This window comes from Parasteatoda tepidariorum, chromosome 7, assembly GCF_043381705.1.
Source record: "Parasteatoda tepidariorum isolate YZ-2023 chromosome 7, CAS_Ptep_4.0, whole genome shotgun sequence".
Classification (NCBI taxonomy): Eukaryota; Metazoa; Arthropoda; class Arachnida; order Araneae; family Theridiidae; genus Parasteatoda; species Parasteatoda tepidariorum.
The window spans coordinates 30685120-30712723 of NC_092210.1; the positions used below are offsets into that span (position 1 = coordinate 30685120).

General features: G+C 28.0%; 1 protein-coding gene across 1 annotated transcript in view; it reads right to left on the reverse strand.

Annotated features, from left to right (window-relative positions):
* LOC107444850 (integrin alpha-PS2) overlaps window positions 1-27604 on the reverse strand; it is an 82872-nt gene that overhangs the window by 38240 nt on the left and 17028 nt on the right. The window contains exons 2-4 of the mRNA XM_016059084.4: window positions 16327-16448; window positions 14164-14270; window positions 10608-10728 (exon numbers count right to left, since the gene is read on the reverse strand). Of these exons, the coding sequence (XP_015914570.1) occupies window positions 10608-10728; window positions 14164-14270; window positions 16327-16448 (350 nt within the window). The remainder of the gene's footprint in view (window positions 1-10607; window positions 10729-14163; window positions 14271-16326; window positions 16449-27604) is intronic.

Here is a 27604-nt window from a genome sequence, read left to right on the forward strand (position 1 = left end):
TTCTATGTATATAGGATCACTGTGACGGAACTCATGAAAACTATAGAATAAATTGAATGTAGTACTAGGTAAAATTGATTAAAATGCAGATACCACGAAAATGTATTCTGCAATTTAAAAATAAAGCAACTGAGCTAAAACATTTTCTTTGACGAAAAAAAGTCTTTCGTTTTCAAACCTTTTTGTTTTTTTTATTCAATAATTTTAGTAATTAAAGTTTCCGCCATGTGCCTGTGTTGGAAGTCAGGACCCTAATATAAGTTGCAAAGTTCGACAACACGAGTATTATTCAACTCAAGCAGCACTTTGCTTTTACGACAAAAAGCAATATTTGTGTAACTCCAACACGCTGATATCGATCAGAAAAATCTTCCAAATTTATCTCAAAAGAGCACATTATTACGTTACAAACAACATTGCCACTCGACATTCAACAAAGAATTCAAAATCTTTATAATAATGGTGCGTCTTGTGGAAGAAAAAAAAAAGCGCCCGGCAAGTTTTTCTTGGGAGGATTTCTGCCGAATGTCAAAGTCATTTACGATTGAGATTTCGAGTACGGCCTCTTATCCGCTGTCAGCGAGCTGTCAGAACAAAGACAGATACTGTTGTAAATTTGAAGAAACCTTGCAGGGACGAATTCTTGCCAGAGGGAAAACGGAACAAAATCAGATGATGTATGTTTATTTTAAGTTAATGATAAAGCTTAATTTTGAGATATTAGCATGGTCACTTTCGATTAACAGAATATATAAAAATAGGATTTTTTCGGCAAATTGTTTAGCAATTTCATAGAAAAATTGAACTAATTCCATTGAATAACTTTTCTTATTTAAAAAAAACAAGGAATAAATTCATTGCCTACAAAGATTTTTTTTCTAGAAATTATTCATGCTTACTGTTAAAATCGAAAATCATTATGATACCTATAACTTTACTTTTTCTAAAGATTTTAATAAAAATTTACTTATTTCAAATATTTGTGTAAAATAATTGACTGCATTTTTTTCCCTGAGCAAATTATTTATGGTAGTGCAAAAAGAAAAAAAATCATCGCGAATGCATTTAAAAATGTAACTTTTTCTCGTTATAAACTATGGACAAAAATAACTTCGCAATAGGTACACTGTAAAAAATTCGAGACCAAATCACAGTAAGAAATATCAGCATTCAGGATACATTTTTGAAATTAATTGTAGCATAAAATCCATTCTTAACGTAAAATTTTTAACCGCATATTTCACAATAATAATTATTTAACTACAGAGATTCAGTAATTTCATAATATTACTGTAAAAATTACGGCATATCAGATCTTTTGTTTAGTAAAATTTAGATATAAAAATGGATTTTACTATAAAAAGTGACGACATCTTGTGTGCCGGTACATTTTACCGTAATTTGATTCGGAATTTCTGGCAATGTTCTTTATTGAGTTCTAAAAAATAGATATTTAGTTGCTTTTTAAGCGTATGCAAGTTATAGAAGAGATGCGCTTATTTCACACTTCACACATTTTTTTAACATATTTTAAGATTATAAATATTTTTTCAGAACTGTGAAATAAAAGTTAATATATTGACGCACCTATCTTTAAATATCTATACTGAGCGAAAGGATTTTGCTTTTAATATTTAGTTATAATTAAGATGTCTGTATATGGTGAAAAAATTAATTAAAATATTAAGGTTTTTTTTTTGAAATTTTGTACTAAGTTTTAATGCATTGAAATCGTTCTTTAGTTAGTGCACAATTAAAAAAAATTCCGGATCAAATTACGGTAAAAAAAAATGGCACTCCAAGCACCGAAACTTTTTACATTAAAATTCATTTTAATCAGAGCATGCTATGGGATGAAAAATCACTATACCGTCATTTTTACGGAAATAATTACTATAAAATCACTAAGTTATTCAAATTAAATAAATATTATAGTAAAAATTACGAGATAATATTTAACGGTAAAATTAATTATATGGATGATACACTCAAAGTGGTGATACTTTATACCGTAATTTAATCCGGAATTTTTTACAGTTCAATAAACTAGTTAGTTAGAATAACAGAGTGTGGTGCAATCAACATACTAGTTTCAAGTACCAAAGTTAGTGACCTGGCGAACCTGTAAACTTCTATGTACATTCAATGTATTCTCTGTAGTGTAACCTGAATTTATATATAAACAGTTCCTGAAGTATAATGAACTGAACTGAATTTCAATTGAATGAAATGTATATATATAATAGTAAACTTTTGTTCTTCCTCTCTTTCGCGTTTGCTTTACATAGGTTCTTTTGTCCTACGTAATTGATTATAATCCTGATATTTTTAATTTAGTTGCTAAAATATTATTAAAGTTATGCTTACAATTCGCATTTCTCTTTTTTTATCTTTGACGAGTGACCTATTTAAAATGCAGAATTCAATACAAGCAACCTATATCGCCAAAGATAAGTGGTGACCTAGACGTGATGTGAACACGCCTACCTTCACAAAAACGCCCACTTCGATTTGAACACACCTACTTCAATGGATTCCCCATTGTAATAATAACATAGAACTTTTCAAAGAATATATTTAAATTTCAGTTTAATTGTTTTTCAAAATTAATGATTATGTAGTTTTTTAAGTAACTTTTCCAGCATTATATTATTAAACTCAACAATTACAATATTAAAATAATATTTTTCGGGAAAACGTTTCATGCACGCGTGGTGATAAATCCCCAAATTTTACGAGATTCAAATTTAGATGTTTGTATTAGAACAAGGGGTAATACCCCTTTAGTGTTAATGACTGGAGGCAATGCCACTTCTGAAAACTGACTTTTTCCTTTACGACTTATTTAACGAAGTAAAATTCATACCACATGTTTCGCGCTACAGTAGAGTGATATTAAACGGCTTTTATGACTTTATTTCCAACAGTCTGAATTTGAGTCAACAGAAACCCCTATTTATGTTTCCTCGAATTAACACAGCATAAACAGCTTTATTTAAGCAAGATCTCGAAATTAAAAAGTTCGAAAAACAATTCAGGGATAATTGGATAAATATAATCACCAATCTTGAGTGCCTGTTAAAAAAATGGAGATTTCTGGAAAATAGAACTTAGTGATGCTTTTAAATCTTCCAGAACACGTGCCCACCACGTGACCTGCTCTTCCCTCATCTTTTCCGGTGATGACAACGCAAATCACCAGAGATGATCCTTCTGTTTCTGCTCTTAGGATGATGTAAAAAGGGACGTGGGGCGCAAATTGGATGTTGGAAATCATAAAAGAGGCGTTTGAAATTTTTATGATGCAGGGTAGTTGTGGTGAAGTTTCGAGAAATACATGAATAGTGCGGTTAAAGTTAATTTGGCATCCTTTTTTGCAGACGTTGCACATTTTGAGGTGCAATTTGAGCTTAAAATTGTATCATAATTCAGTTTTGTTCGAACTAGCAAACGTTTTGAATGATATTTGTCAAAAGAATAACAGTTGGAAGATAAGATTAGCTTTTTAAGTTCCTTCCAAAATTGGATTTATGCAGCTGGTTTCAATAACAAATGTATGAAATACACAATATGATGTACACTAATTAATGTACACAATAAGTTTTTCACTTGAAAACAAGAAGGTTCGACAGAAAAAAAAAAGATTTCTATAGAAATGGAGCTTGTAGCTTGGTTAATGTAGCTTGCGTGTCGGATCTTGTTTGAAGCAAAAATATATATGTGAAATTAGTAAAACGAAGATTTCTTTATTTTAAATTTGCTTCAATTTTGTTCGTAAAAATTACATGTTGGTTAAAATTTTTATATTACAAATATAAACTACGTATTTCCATAGCAAAACAATTTTAAAGCAATGAATAAAATTTAGGTTTTTTGAGTAGCGTTTATGGATTATTACTTCATCCTGTTTTTTTTAAAATCTTAATTTCATTATTTTAATACCGGCGTTAAACAGTCGACACATATTAAATTCGTCACTGTATGTGTTCAGTCTGCAATTTTGAGCCCAACACAGAAGACAAGATAACTTCTCTTGGTCAAGCAATGGGACCCACTTTCCATCTTATGAGACTTTTTAATGGTAAATAACACTTTTATCAAATTTATATTGACAAAAATTACTCTCATGAGACTATTATGCTTTTTATAAAACTGTCTGAAAAAGTAAACTAATATGTTAAAATTATCAGCATTTTCAGGTTACAGCTAAACTAGATAATATTATGGTTTAACATACGTAAACAATTTCAACAGTTTACAATAAAGTTGCAGTTTTGGATATACATAAACAATATTGTGGTGAAATTTAATACGTTACCTCTTATATACCTACAACTACCCCTTAATTTTATAATTTAATTTATTATTTCCCATAAAACCCAATACTTTTCCATTATACCCAATACTTATCCATTATACCTATTTTCCCATTACTTAATGACCCATTATTTCAGAGATATGAAAAGCAAGCATTTGACGTTGTTGAGTCCAACGTTTAGGTTTTTTAAAATTATTTTAGTGAAAAACATTAATACACTAAAGAAAATGACGGATAAAATTATGGTAAAAAGTACCAGTATCGAGTGCCTGTTCTTTTTACCCGTAAATTCCATTTTTAAGTATTAATAACGCAACAAAAAATCTGATGTTGCGTAATTTTTGCAGCAATAATTATAGTAAAATTAATTGATCACTCTAATTAAATAAGTATTACTGTAAATATTATGGTATAATATATTACGATAAAAATGGATTTTACCGGTGATGCACCCCAAAGTACCGGTACCTTATACCGTTATTTTATCAGGAATTTTTTATCATGCAGAACTTACCAATACGTACTCTCCATTATTCATGTATACCTTATTTACCCATTATTTCAACGATACTAAAAACAAACATATAATGATTTTTTCCAAAGCTTTGAAATTATTTAGCCCACACATTAATACGCCTGCTTTTTAACAGTTCGTTAAACTATTCCCATTTAGTCTTTATAATTCTTTCATATAATAATTTCATTCTTTCATCATCTCCATTAAATGGAACGAATGTTTACATTTGAACACAATAAAAATAACAGAGAAGGGCAGCTGAACTTGCTCTTGAGGATCCTGCGTCTCAAACTTTATAAATATTTTTATTTCAGAGATTGGTTGGGGATTCCTTTTCCGGTTTTCTGATGACGGAAGACTTAAAATAAGATAGTTTTCCTTGTGGCTGATAAACGCCTAGAAACAGCAATGAAGCTCACGAGGAAAAATTTACTATATTCGCGTAAAACAATCTACGATTGAAACATTGCATAATTTTCCCGTTAAAATGGGAAACAGAAAGCACAATTAATTCTATTTTGTTATAGAAACACATTAAAAGAGATTTATTAAACTTAATAAAAAATATAAATTGCCATTAAATTTATGTGCATTCCAGATACAATTTTACTCTTACAATTACCATTTAACATTGCGTATTTAAAAATAATAATGATTTAAAGCAAAAGGAAGCTATAATTGCAAGTTTAGTTATAAGGTGTATACCTCTCTTGTTGAAGACTTATCCATTATAATTAGCTAATTATGTTAAAAGAAAAAACAGAAAAGTTTGCAAAATATATCAAGCAATATAATCAACAAACAATATGTATCAAACAATATATCGACTGAAGCCTCGTAGAAAATAACCTTTACCTTTTATAAATTTCACTTAATAAATAAAAAAAAATATTAGCAAGCTGTTCACATTTTCATTGCACAATAACTACTTTCTCAAGTATTTTACAAAAATTTTTCTTTAAATTATAATTCAGAATTGCTACAAACAGTAACTCCTTATATATAAATACATCAAAAAATAAAGAAGTACTTATATAAAAATAAAAATATAAAAAAAATATTCAAATTTCGTAATAATATTTCTATTTGTCGTTCAAATTGAATTTTTCACCAAGATGAAGTAAATTTTACTGATATGCAATATGCTTTTACTATACTTAATATTACTTTTAGCATATTTCCCTTAAATAAAAAAAAAAAAAATCAGCAAGCTTCACACATTTCTAACTTACTAATTAAAATAACAACTTACAAATGCATTTAACCGATTTTCTTTAAAATTACAATTCAGAACTGTTACGAATACTCACTCGTCACAGGTAAATACATCAAAAAATAAATAAACGCTTTTGTATTTTCTATTATCTGATATAGCCCGAGTTCATGATTTAAAAACTTATTGACTAAATTTTTTTCCAGACTACGTGGATATTTTTACTTAAATGTGACACATTTAATCATCGCCTTAAATAAGATCTTGTTTCTGGCTATAATATCAATAAATAGGTACTGAATAAATTCATAATTTACAAAAAAAATTTTTAAAAAAATTTTACGAACTAATATATGTATTTTAAAAATACATAGTAATCTTCAGTCATTATGACTAAGTCAACAAATAAATTTCTACTTAAAAATAACTTAAACTTAAATCTCGCAGTATAAATAGCTAACCTTAACCCCGTATTTTTGCCTCATCTATAAATGAAAAAAATTTTTCCGGTTGGCTACTGTTTTCATATCGTTTGTCAGAAAATCAACATCACCACCATGTGCATAAACATCCCTTTACGATCCCTGATGCTAGCATACAAATATCTTCTATCTGCCAAAAAAGCCAGACATTTTCCCCCTTGCCATAACAAACAGGCGTTTGGACCGTTAGACCGTTTCATCTCTTCCGCCCACATACAAACACTACCCTTATTCATGCCTTAATGTAAATAGTTAAGGGTATTCTTTAGATTTCTACACTCGATAAAACTAATTTCTATAACAGAAAAATTTTTGAATGTATTAAAAAGATAGATTTCGTTTCATGTAGAAAAAGGAAAAATCTTTGCTTTTGCACAATTTCGAAATATTGGATAATAGTATTCTAAACGAATTTGTAACAGAATGTTTGCTTTAAAGAAATATTTGTTTGTACTAAATGAATGATTTAACCATTTCACGAAACTAGAAATACATCTTCAGTACAAACTTTGAATAGATTGGAAATATAGATTTTCGCTTCATGTAGAAAAATTAAAAATCTAAGACAATCTTGAAATATGAGATAATATTTTTCAAAACTAATTTGCAACCGAATATTTGATGTAAAAAATATTTATTCCAACTAAATGCATGTGTTTGTCATTTTTAGAAACTAAAAATCAGTACAAGTTTTGAAACTAGAAAACAGTACAATCGTCAATACAAGTTTTGAATAGATTTTAAAGATAGATTTCGTTTCAGGTAGAAAAATGAAAAATCTTAGATAATCTCGAAATATTAGATAATATTTTTAAAACAAACTTAGAACCAAAAAGTTCATAAAAAAAGGTTTATTTAATCTGAATGCATGTTTTTATCGTTTTCAGAAACTAGAAATATATCTTCAGTACAAGTTTTGAATAGATTGGAAAGATAGAGTTCGTTTAATGTAGAAAAATGAAAAAAACCTGTATTTGCACAACCTCGAAATATTGGATAATAGTTTTCTAAACTAATTTGTAACCAAATGTTTGATGTCAAAAAATATTTCTTTGCACTGAATGCATATTTTTACCATTTTAGGAAACTAGAAATATATCTTCAGTACAAACTTTGAATAGATTAGAAATATAGATTTCACTTTATGTAGGAAAATTAAAAATCTTAGATAATCTTGAAGTATGAGATAATATTTTTCAAATATTGTAAAATATTTATTTCAACTAAATGTATGTTTTTATCATTTTTAGAAACTAGAAATATATCTTCAGTACAAGTTTTGAATAGATTGGAAAGATAGATTTCATTTCTGATAGAAAAATGAAAAATCTTACATAATCTCGAAATATTAGATAATATTTTTCAAAGCAAATTCGGAACCAAATGGTTCATAAGAAAGGTCTATTTGATCTGAATGCATGTTTTTATCATTTTAAGAAACTAGAAATATATCTTCAGTTCAAACTTTGAATAGATTAGAAATATAGATTTCGTTTCCGGTAGGTAAACGAATAATCTTACACTATCTGGAAATATTAGATAATGCATTTCAAAACGAATTTGGAACCAAATATTTGACGTAAAAAACAAACGTTAATTTGAAATATTAATATATTTTATGAAAATAGAAATATATATTTGGTACAAGTTATTAATAAAGTGCAAAGATAGACTTCATTTTGGAATTTAATCAAAAACCTGCAATTGCTTTAAATTGTTAATATGATTCAAGGAAAATAATTAATTTTAAATCGAATTACTACTTCCAATTTTGTTGTTTTTATAATGTCAAGTATTTTATTTAAATTATTTTGTCCCATTTTAAAGAAACGTGTACAGTAAAAAATTTCCTGACTAAATTACTGTGTAAAGTATCAGCACGTTGGAAGCATCATCCGTAAATTCCATTTTGCCGTAAAGTCCATTTTTACAGTCAAATATTATTCCACAAATTTCATAGTAATATATATTTAATTAGAGTGATTCGGTGATTTTACGATAATTATTACTGTAAAAATTGCTGTATATCAGATTTTTTATGGAAAAAATATACCAGCCCTCTGAGTGTCTGTACTTCTTGATATAATATTTTAGTGTACTTCGAAAAATCCTATTGAAAATAAAAATTTGTGAAACTGTGTATAATTCTCAATGTTTAAAAAAGAATTATATCAAAAACATGTAGAGATATTATATTAGAAATCATATATACTTCGTTGTTATCGTAGATATTATAATGCAAGTTTGGAGCAAATTAAAATGAACTAAAACTACTATTGTCAAAAGCAGCTCTAAAGTAAATTAATGGATCAGTTCCTGAAACGAGTGTTTGGAGCCCGCTCCAAACTGTTATAACGATACCGTTCGAAAACAAGCTGAAAAACTTAATTGGTATTCATATTAAGAGAAGAGGGGAAATATTCTTTCATTGTAGTTTTGTTATAATTAAACGATTTTGTGCAGAATACAAGTGTTTTGAAAACAAACTTTTCATTTTGATTCAGAATGATCCTCAACGCTGCACCGATAATATTTTTTGTCACTTTATCATCAAAATAAAAATTCATATAAAATATACATTGAGAAAGTGAGAATTTGATTAGTGCATTAAGTAGAAGTTCGTAAAATTCTTGAATTGCATTTTCTTGTTCAAGATTTTAGTTTTTTCCTGCTTTTTTTTAAAATTTTCTGAAAGATATATTTAAAGTATGTAAAAAAATATTGTTATATAAAGAATATTGACGGCAAGTATAAATTATGAATTGCATCAATCGAAATTCAACCATTAAGCAATTAACAACCATTAAACGATTAATAACTGTTAAACAATTAACAACTGTTAAACGAGTAACAACCGCTATGAGGCCTCGTTCTCTTTGATTCTAAGTTAAATTTTTAATTTGTGTTTCCTCTATATATTTTTGTACTTAATAAACTTTGGATGTATTATTAGACAACACAATACTTTTTAAAAAAGTTAAAAAATAAAGGAGCCACTTTATTAGTTTGGGAGAATTAGAACTTGATAAATTTTAGAACTTCAATGAATTTTTCCTTACAACTTTAATTCAATAAACTAAATAGATTTCTGGTTTTGAGTAAGGCATTTAAAGTTACATGCTTCTCAGCTTTTAGATGTTTAAAAGTCTAATCTTATTGCTGATCTAAATGGATGAAAAGTGATCCTAATGTCGTTAAAAAATTTCCTTAAAGTTTTTCTTTAAAGTCTTAAAATTGCATAAAAATAAAAATACTTAATTAAAATTTGAAAATCAGCAAATGTTTATTTAAATATCCTTCAAGAACTGATGATCACAGAATTGTACAGGCATAATTTTTTGAGAAAAAATTGTTAGAGAATCTAAAATACTGCACGCTTCATAACTCAAATTGCGGTTGGGTGATGGCCCTTCCTCACAAAAAAGAAAAGAGTTTTTGAGGTTTGTTGGAGGTTGTTTTAAGGCGTTATGGTAGATCTGAGGTGTATTTGAAGTTGAAACAACCTTAAAAAATCAACATCAAGAGGATTGCAATCAAAGTGCATGAAGTTGACTCACATGAAGTGCATTCACATTTGAAGTTATTTTGAGGTTGACAGAGATCTACCTTATTAGAGCAATCTGCTTAAAAAAGTTGAGGTTGAGGTGTACATGTAATTTTTTCTGCACTTCAAGCAAATAAAAATATTTGAGGTGTGTATAATTTCACCCGATTTCAACTGAAAGTATTGATGATGTATGAGGTTGATTTTATGTAGTGTAAATGAGGTTGAAATTGAAGTTTACTAATAAGGCTATTTTTGGTGCAAAACATAACCTCATTTCTACCTCAGGTGTAGTTTTTTACACTTATCACTTCAAAAGAACCTCAAAAACACCTTAATTTTTGTAAGGGTATACTTAAATAGAGAAAATATCTATCATCAGTTTATTTTTGAAAATTAAATAAAGAGAATTAAAAGCATATTAAGAATTTTTCTCTCCTTTGGAGTCGCCAACAATTATACAAATTACAACGATACAAATTATTACGAAAATTTATTTGAAATTAAAGAATTATTAAAACCAATAAACTTACGTGTTTTACATGGTGAGTATTCCTGATAGTGCTGGAAGGAACTTCTTACAACCCAACATGTACCAACTGGATCATGTCTTTTTAAATTACTTGAAAAATAAACATATCGGGGAGCACATGCCTAAAATAGTTATACAGATTAGATAAAAATGTTAAGCGTAAATTATAAAGCAATAATATACATTCATTTCTGATGGATAGAATATTTTTTGGTAAAATTACCGTAGAGTATGGTTATGACATTTCTAGTAAAAAAAATCATGATTTTGTTAAAAAAAAAAAAAAAAAAAAANAAAAAAAAAAAAAAAAAAAAAAAAAAAAAAAAAAAAAAAAAAAAAAAAAAAACTCCAAGATACACGATATTTAAATCATTCATTTGGTAATTTTTTCGTTCATATCGTGACGGTTTACCGGAAATTCTGGTTTTCAAAGTTATAGTTCTTATTTTGACACATTTAAAAAAAAAATACAGAACTGAATAATAAATTTTACCGAATAGATGGTTTGTATCCCTTGCTCTAAGGTATCCATACCCATAAGGTACCCATGACCATACAGTGCGATAAGTTTACCAGAATTCTTTGCTCCGTGCAGTAATGGCCTTATGCTTATTTCAAGATTTATTGGTATGATCAAAAAAGCATTGAAATTTGCATTATGCGTCTTGAAACATATGTATCAGGGACAGCTTGAATCCACATGGGTCAAGTGGAAGCAGAGTATTTTATAATTTATCCAAGAAAGTTTTGAATAAAGTATTATTTTTTATTTGATTAATGTAGTTATCAGAAAAATGAAATAAAAATATTAACTTTTAATAATAAGTGAACAAAAAATGGAGCATTTGAACAAATGGATTCTTGAACAAGGAACGGAACAAAAAAGTTAACTCGTGAGTTGCGATTTTTAGCAAAGCATTTTGCCAAACGCTTAGGGCCAAATGTGGTCACTTTAAATGAAAATTGATGCATAGTAATTTTCGAGTGAATTAGAATTTTAGTGAATTTGCTATGTCTTAAAAAGCTCTAAAGTTTTGTATTATATGTCTAAATCCTTTTGAGTATTTGACTTTCTGCTGTAACCACTTTAAATAACATGAGTTGAATGGAACCAGGACACTTTTAATTGGCTGATGTAATTGTGACTTTTAAGGTCTATTAAAATTAAAAATCGCAATATATAATTCAATTATTTATATTTCAAACATGAAAAGCATATACATTGATTACTTTTAGTTTAATAATACTAAATTAACTATCTATAAATATTTGGGAATTACTATAGAAATTATTATTAGCTTTTACTCACGAATAAGTATTGAGTGAGTTGTAATTAACTAATAAAGGAATTTTGCCTAAAACTAAGGAATAATTATAGAAATGGATTAACATAAGTATTATTTTGTTTAATTGCGAATGAAGACAGCAATAAAAAAGATAAATTGCGTGCAGCAATAAAGCGATTTAAAAATTTATAAAGCGATTTCAAAATCTATAAAACGATTTAAAAGTCTATTAAAAGTGTTAAAATTTAATTCCATAGTACTTGAAGTATTCGGTTAAACTAAGAAAAACTTCAATTTGTCCTCAAAAATCATCCTCATCTTCTATTGTTGAGGCACGTCAAGTGTTTTTTCTTTCTTTAACGAAGCGGTTGTTTTGTTGTGTTTGACAAAATCCAAGATGTTACTTTTATCAATACGATCTACGTTTTCCAGACACTTTCTTTCCCAGACACTATAGAGGTTTTGAATTTTAGAGATTCTCTTTGTTATCAGTATATCTTATAGGACAATGGAATGTCTTTCGGAGCGATGGGAAGAAAATTATTTTTGTCTGGAAACTGTGGACAGCAAAATATTCTTTTAAAAAATTATAATGCTTTAGTATTTTAAGGAATAGTTATTTTTATAATTGGGCTCACATTTTAATGTTTTTTATTAAAATACGATCAGATTTCAGATTTCAAATAATGTCTTCAAATTAATTTATCAGTTATAGAATCAGGAAAGAAAGTCAGAAAAACGCCTTTGTCCGAAAACAATTGTCAACAGAATATTCTTAAAAATAATGATGTTTTTAAATTTTATTGATTATTTATAGTAATTATTTATAAAAATGAGTAACTCAGCACTTATAAGCTTTAATAAATTTCGTGCATATTTTAAAAAATAGCTTGAGGAATTGTTATGATCTTATATAATACGACATTGCTTTACAAAGAGATAGACAAAAAATTGTTCTTGTCTAGAAATTATGACTAGTTTAAAGTTTTTGAAAATTATGATTTGTTATTCTAGTGTTTAAATATCGTATTAAATTATTAATCATGTTCACATTTAAAAGGTCAAATTTTGTAGTCTGAGTAACGAAAAATTGGCGTAATGTCACTGTTAGTAGCGTAGATTTATTGCTACTTGCCTTTTAAGCATTTAAATTTTAAACTTTATTATTAAATACAACGCTTTATTATGAAATGAAAATTGTGACAAAGTGTAATTGGGGTCAGATGTGGTTTATTGTTATTATACGACGGTATTCTAAACTATTTAACAACTATTTCCACTTATGGCACTCCAAGTGATTAAAGCTTTATTTTAGCTTATTACTATATCTTTCTTTAAAGTTTTCAGCTGGAACTATTTTCAAATAAATTATCCTATAAAAGTTATTGAGAAATACAGTATTTAAGACAAAAGTAAACTAATTGAATTCAAAAAAATTAAGGAATTCTTTTTTTTGAAAAAATTATAAAAATTTTTTTTAAAAGTTAAGCTTCAATCTCGCCCATCTGCTACCTCACTACAGCCCCATGGTATAGTATGAAGCAAGCGCCAACTGATTACTCGGAGAGACAGGGTTCGAATCCCGGAATGGTATGCTGCAGCTATGAAATATAGAAGGCTTTATTCCTTTCTTTTTTTCATAATATGGTAATTTAAAAAAATGATTTAAATGCTTCATCAATTATTTCCTTTCATAAAGAAAGTGGTGGCACACTATGAAAAATTCTTTCTTGTCTCCTCTGCATATACTAAAAGGCCGATATTTTACTTTTATATTAACTTACAATTTTTAAACTAGGCCTCATTTATTATTACAATATAGCAAAACACAAGGCTAAGCCGCAACACTAAAGAGATATTAATTACGGCACAATGGGGCCAAATTGCAATGCCAATATTTCCTTTCTAATAGAAAAATATAGCACATATCTTAACATTTATTTTTCTAAAATTTCTTTTCTAAACTTATGCATTTTATCAGCATTTCTCTTTGCTATTGATTCCACCAAAAAATAATGAGCTGTTTGGAAAAAATACTCCTTAAAAGTTTAAATCAAAATGAAGCAAGTAATAGTCTTTTTGAATATTGAGATTTGTGACAATTACTCCATTTTTAGCGGACGGAAAAGAGAATTTAAAATGGTTCAGACGCATTGATATCGTTCATAAGTTTGATAGATATATTCATATAAATTTTAACCAAGTTATTTTTATATAAATAAAAATTTTTTCACGGGAAAATTAGTTCTACAGTATTAAAAAAATATTTACCACAATGAATCCATTTTCTCCCGAACTTTGAACTGTTGCTCCAAACCACTGATGAGATTTGTTATCTGTTCTTTCTTTTTGACCTCTGAGAGTAATTTGACCTGGACCTAAAATGAGAAGACGATTCATATAATGAGCAGAGTAGAAAAAAAGCGTTACTTAAAATTGAACACTCCTTTATTTTAAAAATTCTATTTTAGTTCTTAATGAGGAATGAGGAGTGGGATAAGGAACTAGGGAGAAAAAGTTCGAATATGTTTGATAAAAACAGTAAAAAAATTTTTTACTTCTTAAAATTGAAAAATTTAATACAGTAAGATACTCTATAAAAACTTCCGGATCAAATTATGGTAAAAAATACTCAGGGTGCTGATATTTTTTATCGGAAAATCCATTTCTACCGAAACATGTTACGAAACAAAAAAGCTGATATAGCGTAATTTTTACAGAAATAGCTTCTGAAAAATCACTGAATCACTTTAATTAATTAAATATTAGTGTGAAAATTACGGTATAACATTTTACGGTAAAAATGGATTTTTGTAAAAATGGACGGTAAAATAGATTTTAGAGATGGTACGACGGTCTAAAGTGCCGGTCTTTTATACGGTAATCTGATACGGAATTTTTTACAGTGTACCTTGCATTGAAAAAAACTTGCTCTTTAAAATAACAAATCTAATTTCTAAAGTTCAAATTATTAAAAGTAAAGCACTCCTTCAAACAGTCATATTAAAGACCAAGGGGTCATGGATGTTAAGGCTTCACAATGTGGTCAGTATAGCGCACGGGCCAACTTTTTCTCCTCTTCCAAACAAGCTGGTACCCATCGATTTTAAGCTGGATGGGCTGCCACTAGGTATCTAGGTAGGCTGCCACAAGCTGCCACTAGGTATCAAGCCCTATTGTTTTACAAAGACAGTTTAATGATTGAGTCGCAATTCTTATTTCCATTGATAAAAAAAATAATTTTGAAGAAAAATTTATAATAAAAATGTTTTAATACTTTAGAAAAATTTATTGGTCAAACGCTGAACCATAATATGGATACCCTGAACCATATTATTCTTTTATCCTTGAATCCATAATGAAGTAATTATTCATTTACATGAAATAAAAAAACACCTATTTTGCTTTAGATTAGAATTCGAAAAATGTCAATTCGATATCTTTTGAGTATTCCAAAGATAAAATTTTTTTCCCACGACATTTGGACTTGATTATGAATAAGAAAAAGAACAGAGCAAACGAAAAATTGAAAAACAAATTGTAATGAGGGAAAAAATTGTAGCCGATGGACTGTCAATCTGAATCTACCTTTTTCAAGAAAGACGTATAAGATGATTAAAAATACATCTCCATGCACAAAAAAGAAGAGTAACACAAGTGTTTTTTCAAGTTTCACTGAATCAATTTTTGTTTTCTATTTTGTCATTAACTTCTTTTTGGTTCTAAAAGGTTTCTAAGTTTTCATACTCTAAGTGTCCTCCCGATGAAAAGCGTCGTAATTTAAACGAACGAAAGACGTTGACCTTTCTTATAAAGAAAAAGTAATTTTCCGTTACAAGTCTTCGTTTGATTTAAATTTCTTAGGTTTATTAGTTTTATACAGATTCAAATATTTAGAAAAATCATAATCAATAAAAATCATAATGTGATCAAAGAAACAAAAATTACGGATCAAATTGTAGTATAGAGTGCCGCCATTTTGGGATGCATTATGCGTAAAATTCATCTTTACTGTAAAATATTACATTATGATTTTTACAGTAATTTTTACTTAATTAGAGTGATTCAGTGATTTCACGGTAGTTTTATTTGTTGAAATTACAGCATATCAGATTTTTTGCTCTGTAACATGTTATGGTAATAATGGAATTTTTCGGAAAAAAAATGGCGGAAAAAAAAGCGTAAAATATTATACCGCAATTTTTCAGTAATATTTATTTAATTATAGTGACTCAGTGATTTTATGGTAATTATTGCTGTAAAAAACGGTATCTCAGTCTTTTTGTTCAGTAACATGTTCCGGTTAAAATGGATAAAAGGGCACCGGCAAATCGAGTGCCAGTACTTTTCACCGTAATTTGATTTGAATTTTTTTACATTGTAGATTTTTTAAATTTTTTTCATTATTTGTATAAAGGCTTCATAATAGTTTACCAGAGTCATCAAATGGTATCCTTTGGCAAACTGCTGGTTGATTTATTGTGCATCTGTAAACAGCTCCTCCTTCTGTGACGTTTGGTTGTCTTGTTTGTGCTTTTGGTGCCCCTATTAGTAACCTAGAATATTTAGTAATTTAATAAATTTAATATCTCATAACTAAATAAATCAATATGTCCAGAAAGTATCAAATGAATTTAATACATAACTTTGAAGATGATATTAAAAACGTAGCAATTATTTGCAATTTTAAAATTATTAATATTCACGTGTGAATTGCATTTCTAGAAAATTATAAATAAAATATGTTGTAAGTAAAATTGTCTGTGAATTTTAGTCTTATAATAGCAAGTCATAATAATTTCGCAAGGTAGATTTATAATAGATTTTAATTTAATCCACCGTAGAAAGTAAATCTGGTAAAATTACCGTAATGGTAATGGCAATTCTGGTAAAAAAATCCAGTTAATAAAATTAAAATATACTGTACTTAAACCATTCATTTGGTAATTTTTCCGTTTATATTGTAGGGATTTAATTTTCGACTATGTCAACCTTCATCTATCAAAAGGTACCTCAAGGTAGGATCAAGTTAATATGTGTTATATACTAGTAAATTGGTATTTAATATTTATAGTGGTAGTTACGCCACATCACTCCCCTTCCAGAATTTTATCTGTGATAGAATTCGATGAACGGATAACACTAATTGATTTCATGCTGTTTATTTATTAATATCAAATTTGTTCAATATATTTTTCTTCATTTTATTTATAGCATTTCGCAAATTTTTTTTTGTTTATAGCATTTCGCTCAGTAATTCTTTTTTTTCTTCTTCTTTATAGCATTTTGCTCATTTTATATATTTTTTTTAATATTGTTTGTTGACCTGGATTACTTTGTTTACTTCACCGGATTTTTTTTTCTTTGAGCAGTAATTCAGATTTTCACAATTATAGTTCGTATTACCACACCTTTACTCACGATAATTATCAAATATATGTTAATTATCGATAGAGATGAATATAGAATACAGCATTGTATCGATCATTAGGATAACGATAATTATCAACGACGATGTTATAGTGATTGTTGATCAATTTCTACTGGGTAACAGAAATATTGGCAATGTAATAAATGACCAACAATAATGTCAATTAATTATATTAGGAAAATATTGCAATATAAATTAACATTTACAGATTACTTGGTAAAGATGGTAAAATTTGGTAATTTCATCATGATACCTTAGGGTACGGCATAAAAAAACATTTATTCAGTTAAATTTACATTTCAGCTTTGCATTTTTTACTAAATGTGTTCTAATAAGAATTATAATTTTTTAAAACCGAATTTTCTGTAAACTTTTACCACATAAACGGAAAAATTACCATATGAATCTTTTAAATACCGTAAATAGTGGTTTTATTAACCAGAATTATTTTTTTTAAAACCAGTAATCTCATTATCATACAGTACGGATTTACCAGAATTTTTTTCTCCATGTGTGCATTAAAAGCATGAAATCGAAATAAATTTATGGATTAATTTCAAATAAAACTAATGTATTTTAAAGCGCAACTTCTTATTTTTTTATTACTGTTTATGACACAAATTGTTAATGTATTTTATAACACAATTTGTCATTATTATACAGAACGGTATTTTTACCTGAGTTTCTTTCTCCGTGATATAATGTACCTATGAAAGTTCGAGATAATATTGTGTTTGTGCGCTTTATGAAAATTCTAAAATATTTAATTAAAAATATTTCGTCTCGACACACATAAATTTCAATTGTTTGCTTTTTACAATGTGGTGTTTATGTATACACACCAAAAAACTCTATCGTACAGCTGCCAATTCAGGTGCCCATAAATCTTTCCTAGTTCTTGCAGTTTAAATGAAAAACGGGGATTGGATATTTACTTTAGGCAACTGCGTTTTAAAACTGTCTTATTCGAGATTCTATCCCTGTAAATCTATTCCTCGCTTCATAGTCATTATCCTCTTCTTTAACTTCACTCTTAGATTCTCGGGAGATAAAAAGGCTTCGTTTACGATATATATCATTCAAGCAATTCCCTAAACATGATTTTTTTTTTAGTTGATATGATATCTTTTTTTTACTTATTTGTTAATATTTTCGTGAGTTTTTCTTTGAAGTTTTTTTTAGTAATGACAGATTTCTTTTTCCTCTTTAAATCTTTAATAAGAAAAATAAGAAAGAAATAAATAAGAAAGTAATATAGATTCCTGTTTTAACAAAGTCCGTTTTTAGCTACATGAAAGAATTTAGAACATGTTAAAGCGTGCTGTTGTTCAAACTTTTCGGAATCCTAATATGAAATTAATTTGAAATTATTATTGTCCTTCATAAATTTGTTTACACGATACTCTGGAAGAACTTGATCATGCAGAAAAAAAGTTTCAGTAAAATTATCATATTGTATGTTAATGACATAGTTAATAAAAAATACCCATTAAATTCAGGTTAATAAAAGCAAAATATACGGTATTTAATCCATTCATTCTTTAATTTTTCCATGCATATGGTAACGGTTTACCAGAAATTCTGGTTTTAAAAATTATAGTTCTTGTTACCTTACATTTAGCAGAAAAATTACCGCTATTTTTGGTGTTTTCGTAGAGCCCGAATCATAGCAAATTTTGCCATATTCTTGGATCCTTTAATGTTAATTTTACTTTTTGCGTATTTTGCCATGTCTCGAGAATTTTCAAGGAAAATTGAAAAAATTTTGCCCACCCTTATAAAATTCTTTAATCCAAATTTATGCAAAAAATTTTTTTAGCATATATTTACACATTACATATGCATATTATTTTATTTAATAATAGGTAAAACAATTTTGAATTGTAAGGTATATAATTTTTTACATAATTTTAAAGTATGCAATTTTACATGACAAAATATAAAATTTTTTCGAATTCGGTTATTCGGAATTTTTTTAATTTTCCTGAGAAATTGAATTTAAAATATACGACTTCTTTAAAATTCTATTTAGCATATATTTACACATTACATATGCATATTATTTTATTTAATAATAGGTAAAACAATTTTGAATTGTATGGTATATAATTTTTTACATAATTTTAAAGTATGCAATTTTACATAACAAAAATATAAAAAATTTTCGAATTCGGTTATTCGGAATTTTTTTAATTTTCCTGAGAAATTGAATTTAAAATATACGACTTCTTTAAAATTCTATATCTCAGAAATTACTCAACAAATTTCTCTCAAATATTTGCAAAACTATGGGGATCATATTTCCCAGATTGTGACTACCCCCTATACTTTAGGGTTCAGAAAGCCGAATCCCTCGAAAGAAAAAGTATGTTTATTCAGATGAAGTACATTTTTTTGTTTGATTATATAACTTAAAATATCGTTTGCACTAATTAATTAACAAATTTGAGGTCACCTCTTCGAACCATTAAGATTCTTAGAACGACTCTTAGAACGTGAAGAACCAATCATTAGTGTAAAAGTTATTCAGGGTGGACATTTTTTTGCTTTGCGCACTGCGCATAGAATAGAATTTTTTTTATGATAACTGTGCGAAATAAAAATGTTTAAAATGTCATATTACGCTGAGTAAAAAAATGGTCAAAACTATCGGAATGTGGTAAAATTTAGCATGTTTCTGGCTTATGGGGATACAAAGAACCACACTAACTTTTGATTCATCTTAAGGGATTTGGTAATGATTTTGTTAAGAATTAAAAATAAAATGTAGTTTTACAGTATGTGATGAAATGTGGTAAGTTTATTAGGATACTTTAGAGCGTAACATTAAACCATTTATTCGGTTAAATTTACTAATCAATTTTGTATTTGTTTTTAAATGTGCGGTAATAAGTGTTATAATTTAATGTAACCAGAATTTCTGATAAAGCGTATTATTGATCGGAAAAATTACGAAATGAATGGCTTAAATATTGTGTATTTTGATTTTATTAGCCAAAATTATGCTGTTTTATTAAAAGAACAAAAAAGAACAGAAATACCATTATATAGTACCATTATATAGTACAGTATAGTATAGTAATTTTACAACTGGATTTATTTCCGTGTATGCATTCAATATTTAAAGAGTCTTTTAGTGATTGATTACTGGGTGAAAAAAAGGCTTAGAATGTAATATTAAATCTAAAAGATATTTGAAATAGTTGTATGTTGAATCTATGCGAAGAATGTAAGCAATGAAACAATGTTGCAAAATCTATTTCAATATGGCATTCTACTTTTGCTAACAACAATTCAATTAAAATTTTGAATCTGAATTTTAGTATATGCTATTACATATAAATTTTGCTAATTATTCAGAATTCTCTATTGATAAAAAAAAACTTCAAAGTTTTGTATTCTTCTTTGCATAAAGCTCATAGTTATTTTATAAAAATAATGAAAGTGAAATTTGCTTTTATTCTTGAACTTTTATTCTTTATGATTTCAGAGCCTCAAAAAGCGAAATTTTGGTATAAATTCATTTGATTAATACTATTATAGCATTTTTCTGACGAAACTTTTAAGTGCATATCAAAATATTATCCCAATAATTTTTGAAATACTTTTCTTTTTATTTTATCTTATCCAGAATAAGCATTTTTAAGAATTAAGTCAAAACTATTTCAAATGCAAATTCTTTTCTTTGTAGTTCCGAAAATGTTAATTTTAAGATGTTTCATCAGATATGAAGTACTTCACTTGTTGAATGTATAAAACATTAAAAACTAGAATGTTATAGAAATATTGTTTTTAATTAGTATTTTTGGCTTAAAATGCATTATTTTATTAAATTATTTTCCATTATTTCCCCCCCCCGATATTAATTGTTCCTATATAACATAAATATTGCAACTAAACATAATAATTGTAACATTTCTTTATAAACATCATCGGCACAATGCTAAAACCACCTGGCAGTTAACAGATTTGAGGTAATGTCAATAATATATAATTTTACAATAATCTAAATCACTATTAAAAATGAGATTTTTTATAAAGGCTAAAATAAGTGCTATATTTATGTTATTGGAAAATTCATTCAGTTCGAATTCCATCGATATTTATAATATTAAAAGGAAAGAGTAAACTTAAGAAAAACTTTTGACTATTCTTGTTGTTTTATTTTCGAATATAGTCCCTTTTTTCCTTCTTATTCCTTAAAAAATGCGCATAAAAAAGACTTTTATCTCTAAAACAAGTTCCTCTTTCACCGGTTTAGTAATGGAAGCTGAAATTTTGAGGTAGGGAGAAAGAGCAGATGTTTATCAGATTTCCGTTGTCTTCTTCACTCTCTACGACAAGTCACTCGCTCAAATCTGAGTAAGATTTTAAGTGGTGAAACTTATCTCTCCCTAAGATTTTTTTTTCTTCGAAACCTCGAGACGTTAAATACCCACCGACATCTAGCTCGATTAAAGGGATTGTTGAAAACAGAGTAAAACATTCTGAGAAGTTTTAAGAAAGTGTTGCTAAGTTAACACAGTGGATGGGAAGTATGAATAGTCATATGATGAAGCAACAAGAATTTATTAAATTCGATTCCTACACTATTAGAATTTCCCTTCTGAAACTACGGTTAAATAACCGTCAGCAGTCTTTCCATCCTATTAAACATAAGTTTTATGGTTTATGGCTGTATAAGCAACTAGAATTTATTAAATCCTTCTCGATGTAGGGTAAATAAATACAATTTTTAAATTGATGTAGAAACGTGATGCGTGATTATGCTTACGTAACATATAGCGTGACATAGTAACGTGACATCTTTACTTCGTAACATTATTTAACTACCGATTCCTACACTATCAGAATTTCCCTTCTGAAACTACGGTTAAATAACCGTCAGCAGTCTTTCCATTCGATTAACCATACATTTTATGGTTTATGGCTGTATAAGCGACAAGATTTTATTAAATCCTTCTCGATATAGCCAATGAGGGTAAATAAATACAATTTTTAAATTGGCATAGAAACGTGATGCGTGATTACACTTACGTAACATATAGCGTGACATAGTAACGTGACATTTTTACTTAGTACCGTTATTTAACTACTGATCCCTACACTATCAGAATTTCTCTTTTGAAACTACGGTTAAATAACCGTTAGCAGTCTTTCTACCCGATTAACCATAAATTTTATGGTCAGGAACATTTTTTTTACCTTTACGGTTTACTGTATCGTTAAGAAATCGTGAATACAAAACTATACGGTTTTGCAACCATAAACCATATACGACTAGCATAGTTTAGAAGACTTAGAAATAAAACTTAGATCTATAGGTGCTGTGGCATTTGTGCGTGAATGATAGTTTTGTATTCTTTTAACCCAGAGTTATAGATTGAAGAGTGCAAGACGTTAGAAACTCTTCATGTATTGAAGAAATGAAAGAAAAGTTGTAGTATACTGGGGTTCGAACCCTTGTAAAACCGGTTATGATAGTGATTGATTAGACCTCTCAGTTACAGAATGTACCAGATATATGGAACAAAATGGCTTTAAAAAGTGGTTCTAGTTGACGCGGCTGGAATTCCGGTTGTTCAACCGTATTAGGAAAGAAAAGAACAACCTATAAACGTTTTTTTTAGAATATTTTTTAGAAGAACATAACGAGATTGGCTTTTAGTTTTGAAGGTCGAAATTTTTTTTTCGTGCAGTTTAAATGCGGCTTAATAAATGAATCTGTTTTAATTTTTAAAAATGGCCTGATATGTTTTACAAATGCGCTGAATCATATTTTTAGTTAAATCATCAGTAATGTTGTTAGCTTTTCTCAAAACTGCTTGCTTGCTCACTGATTTAAAATATTATGTAAAGAAATGTCGTGACAAGGACATCATATGCTGAATATCGAAACGGGTGGTGTTATGATCTCAGCGAAAGAAAAAATTATAAAGGACCCAAACGAGAACTGAATCAAGTAATATAAATTCATTTTGATAATTTTTATTGAGAAAAAGTATAATTATTTTCGCAAAAAATATCCCATATAATCATTCATGGAAGTAGGGTTATCCTGATTGAGTATTAAGGTACATTAACTTCACTTATTTATATTAGTTATACCATTAATAATTTCATGAAAATTGACACTTTATATAGATTTATCTGTCATCGCTGTTATTTTGGCATTAATAAAAAATACAAATCATCATCATCAGTAGCTCGACAGTCCTCGGTGGACCCTGGCTTTCTCAAGAAGACTGCACCAGTCCTTTCTTCTGCATGCCACGGCTTTCCAGTCTCTGACCTTGATTGTGGTAAAGTCCCTTTGGAGGCAATCCGCCCATCTCAGTCGGGGTCTGCCTCTCTTTCTAGCTCCAGTTGGCCTTGCCAAAAAGATTCTTTTAGTTGTTCTGTCATCATTCATTCTTACAATGTGTCCGGCCCATTTCATGCGCTGAATCTTATGGTACTTCAGAATGTCCGGTTCTCTGAATATCCTGTAGAGTCCAGAGTTAGTTCTCCTTCTCCACACTCGCTTGTCACACACACCACCAAAAATGGACCGGATTATCTTCCTCTCGAAAGCAGCGATGGTCCTCTCATCAGCTTGGGACAAGGTCCAGGTTTCAGATGCGTAAGTGAGAACTGATCTTATTAGGCTTTTATATATTAGCAACTTGGTGTCTCTTTTAATGTTGTCAGATTTAAGGAATTTTCTTATGCCATAAAAGCACTTGTTGGCTGCAGTTACTCTCTTCCTTACTTCTGTGGAAATTGAGTTTTCGGAGTTGATTTCAGAGCCAAGGTAGGTGAAAGAGCTCACCTTTTCGAATTTATACTCTCCAATCTCGATGTGCGTGGAGGTATCGGTATAGTTGATACATTGCATATACTTTGTCTTACTCTGATTAATTGAGAGGTGCATTTTTTTTTTAAAAAAAAACTATTAAAAAATACAAAACTATTCAAAAAATGACAGGGATTTCAAAAAAGTTGCTCCTTCATACATATAATCAGGTTGTTTACACTTTCTTTTTATCAAAATGCTCTAATGAGATTGGTTTGAATAAACTTCTATCACTATTTAAAACCTAAAAAAAATACGCATTCGAAATGCTCATTTGAAAAAATATCCCATATAATCATTCATGGAATGTAGGTAGGGTTATCCTGATGGAGTATTAAGATACATTAACTTTATTTATTTATATTAGTTATACCATTCGTAATTTGAAGAAAATTGATATCTTATATAGATTTATCGGCCATTGCTGTTATTTTGGCATTCATAAAAAATACAAAACTATTCAAAAAATGACAGGGATTTATAAATGTTGAAGAGGCTCATTCATACATATAATCTGGTTGTTTACATCTTCTTTTTATCAAAATGCTCTAATCTAGATATTGGTTTGAATAAACTTCTAACACTATTTAAAACTTGAAAAAAGCGTATTTGTAACACTCATCTGATAAAGTGATTATGGTGTTGAAATTAAAGTTGAATGCAGAACTACCAAGTCGCCTTATTATCACTCCATTCATTATCATTAGATGTTTTTTTATGTATTTATGATGTGAATGCTTTTAATTTTTAAGAAAAGAAATTGATTTACGTTAAATAAAGTGAAATATAAAGTGCGTAAAATAAAAGAGTATTTGCCCTTGATAAGTTTTGATCTAATTACCGGATATTCATGTACTAGGACTAATCCTTAATGGTTTAAGGGCTTAATCTTATCGTGCATGCGATATTTAAAATTATTAGTGTATACAATTTTTAAAACTACAAAGTTAAACAAATACAAGTACTTTATCCTAAAGAGTTGGATTTTTAAAGATTAAAGTATCTTTCAGCAATCTAGCTGTCTAGATAGCAGCTATTTGAAAATATGGACAAACAAAAATGGACAAATAGACATTTGTCCATTTTTGACTTTATTTGTGCTTTATTCACGTTGTCTTTCTTAAATCAACATATATAAAGTCGTAAATTTATGTACACAATCTTCTTTCGAAGAATTCACAAAACAAAAATTTGTGAATTTTATAATCTTAATGTAAATTTATCACATAACGTTAATCCAAATTTGTACTTTTACCGTTTCTTGGAAAAAATAAAGAGCTTTAGCATTGTAGCATCCTCATACACCTCTTCTTGAAACAAAACCTGTAAATGGAATCCATTCTATCTTCAAGACAACAGCTAAACCTTTGTTTCTGCTTCAAGTGATTCATTCTCTTTCCTTTTCCTATCCATAACGAGACACGGTTTTGCAAATGGCACAACGTCAACGGAACCCATCCAGAACTAAATGGATGGCCACAACCCTGCTGGTTCCTCGAATATGAGGAGGCCTGATAAATCCCTTATGATGTATGGGTGGAAAAAAGATTTCTCAGACTGTTTTTTTTTACACTATAAAAAGTAAGAGTCAACTGACAGATGCGACAAACTTTTTGAGATAAACGCATAGCTAAATATTACGATTTAATAATTTTTATATATTACCACAAAGATCAATTTTGATTTTATTGATTTCTGTCAAACCAATAAAACACAAATCTAAAATATAAATTATTGTTTTTGCAAAAACTGTAATTAAAATTTGGAAAAACTTTTTTTTTCAATTGCTTTTTATTATTATATGAGAAGTAAGAGTCATCTGGCAGATATGACAAACTTTTTGTGATTAAAGCATAGCCTAAAAACTACGATATAATAATTTTATATCTTACCAAAGATAGATTTTGTTGATTTCTGTCTAACCAACAAAACATAAATTTTATTAACCTCTTAATGTTATTGTTTTTGCGAAAACTGCATTAAAATTAACACGATGTAAGATTGTTATATATTACCACAATTTTCAAAGATTGATCTTGATTTTGCTGTTTTCTGCTTAAACATAAAAAAAAAGTATTATTTACACCTTAAGATATGCTATTATTCTTGCAAAAACGGCAGTTAATATTTAAAAAAACTTTTTTAAATTGTCTTTTAACACGAAGTAAACCCAAGATAATGATTTGATTGCAATTGCGTTTGCAAATTTCAAATTATATGTACCACACAATTTTGCATAAGATATTATAATTTAATATATTTTCAGAGATAAAAATGGTATCAGAGAAAATGATTTTAAAAATACTGTAATAACGTATAATTATATTTGAAAAGTTTGGGTATAATAAAATGTATAAGAAAAAAAGAAATATTGGATTTTCATTTGCTGTTGTTGAAATTATCAACTGACTAAGTGCAGTTTGTGTGGTATGCATGTTCCATGAACGATAGGTAAGTTTGTACTTACAAATTACATAAGATAATTTTAAAAATTAATAAAATAATTATTAAGATAAGTTAAGATTAATTAATATAAATTTAAAAGCACTGTAATAGCGCACAATTATGTATGAAAATTTTGGAAGAATAAAATGTATAAGAAAAAAAGAGAATATTAACTTTTGACTTGAAGAAGAGATTATCAATTGCTGAAGTGTAATTTTTTATTCTATATATAACCTCTGAAAAGTATGTTAGTTTGTACTTGCAAATTACCAATTACATAAATACATTTTTTCTGTAAATAAATAGCTTTAATTTAAAAGAATACATAAAAACATTGAAATTAATAATATTTGTAGAACACGTTTAATAAAAAATAATTTTTGTGGTTTATTCATTAGCAAAGTTACGAGATATGATATGATCGATTAAAAACTTTTTATTGTCAAAATATACATACAATTCGTTCATTGAAGATATATTTCAAACAAAATAATTTTAGTAACTATTTGTTACATTAACCAATTTTCTTAATATTTTCAAAAATTATACTATTATTTAACATAATAAAGATATAAATTTAAAGAAAAAAATCAAATTAAGTTTTGGAATATTTGATGAACAAAAGGGTTGAGGTTTTGAATATTGAATAATTCTTGATATACAATAAGTAATGAGGTTTGTTAATTTCTTTAAACCACCTATGCTATATTTTTCTATTTAACTCTATTTCAGGTCTTGTATTCAACTATTACTTACAATTAATAGTAAAATAATTTTATTTATTTAAAAAAAAGATGGTTAATTAATCTTTAAAAGAAAAAACTCTCACGAGCTAATTAGCACGCCACAACACCTCTACTAACGATACTAACCTTGATCCTATCAACTATACTTGAGAGAAAAGTTTGGTAAAATCAGGTATGGTAAAATTTACCGTGTTCCTTGCTTTATATAGGAACACCAAAAAGCTCCCCAATTTTAACGAAATATATATATATATA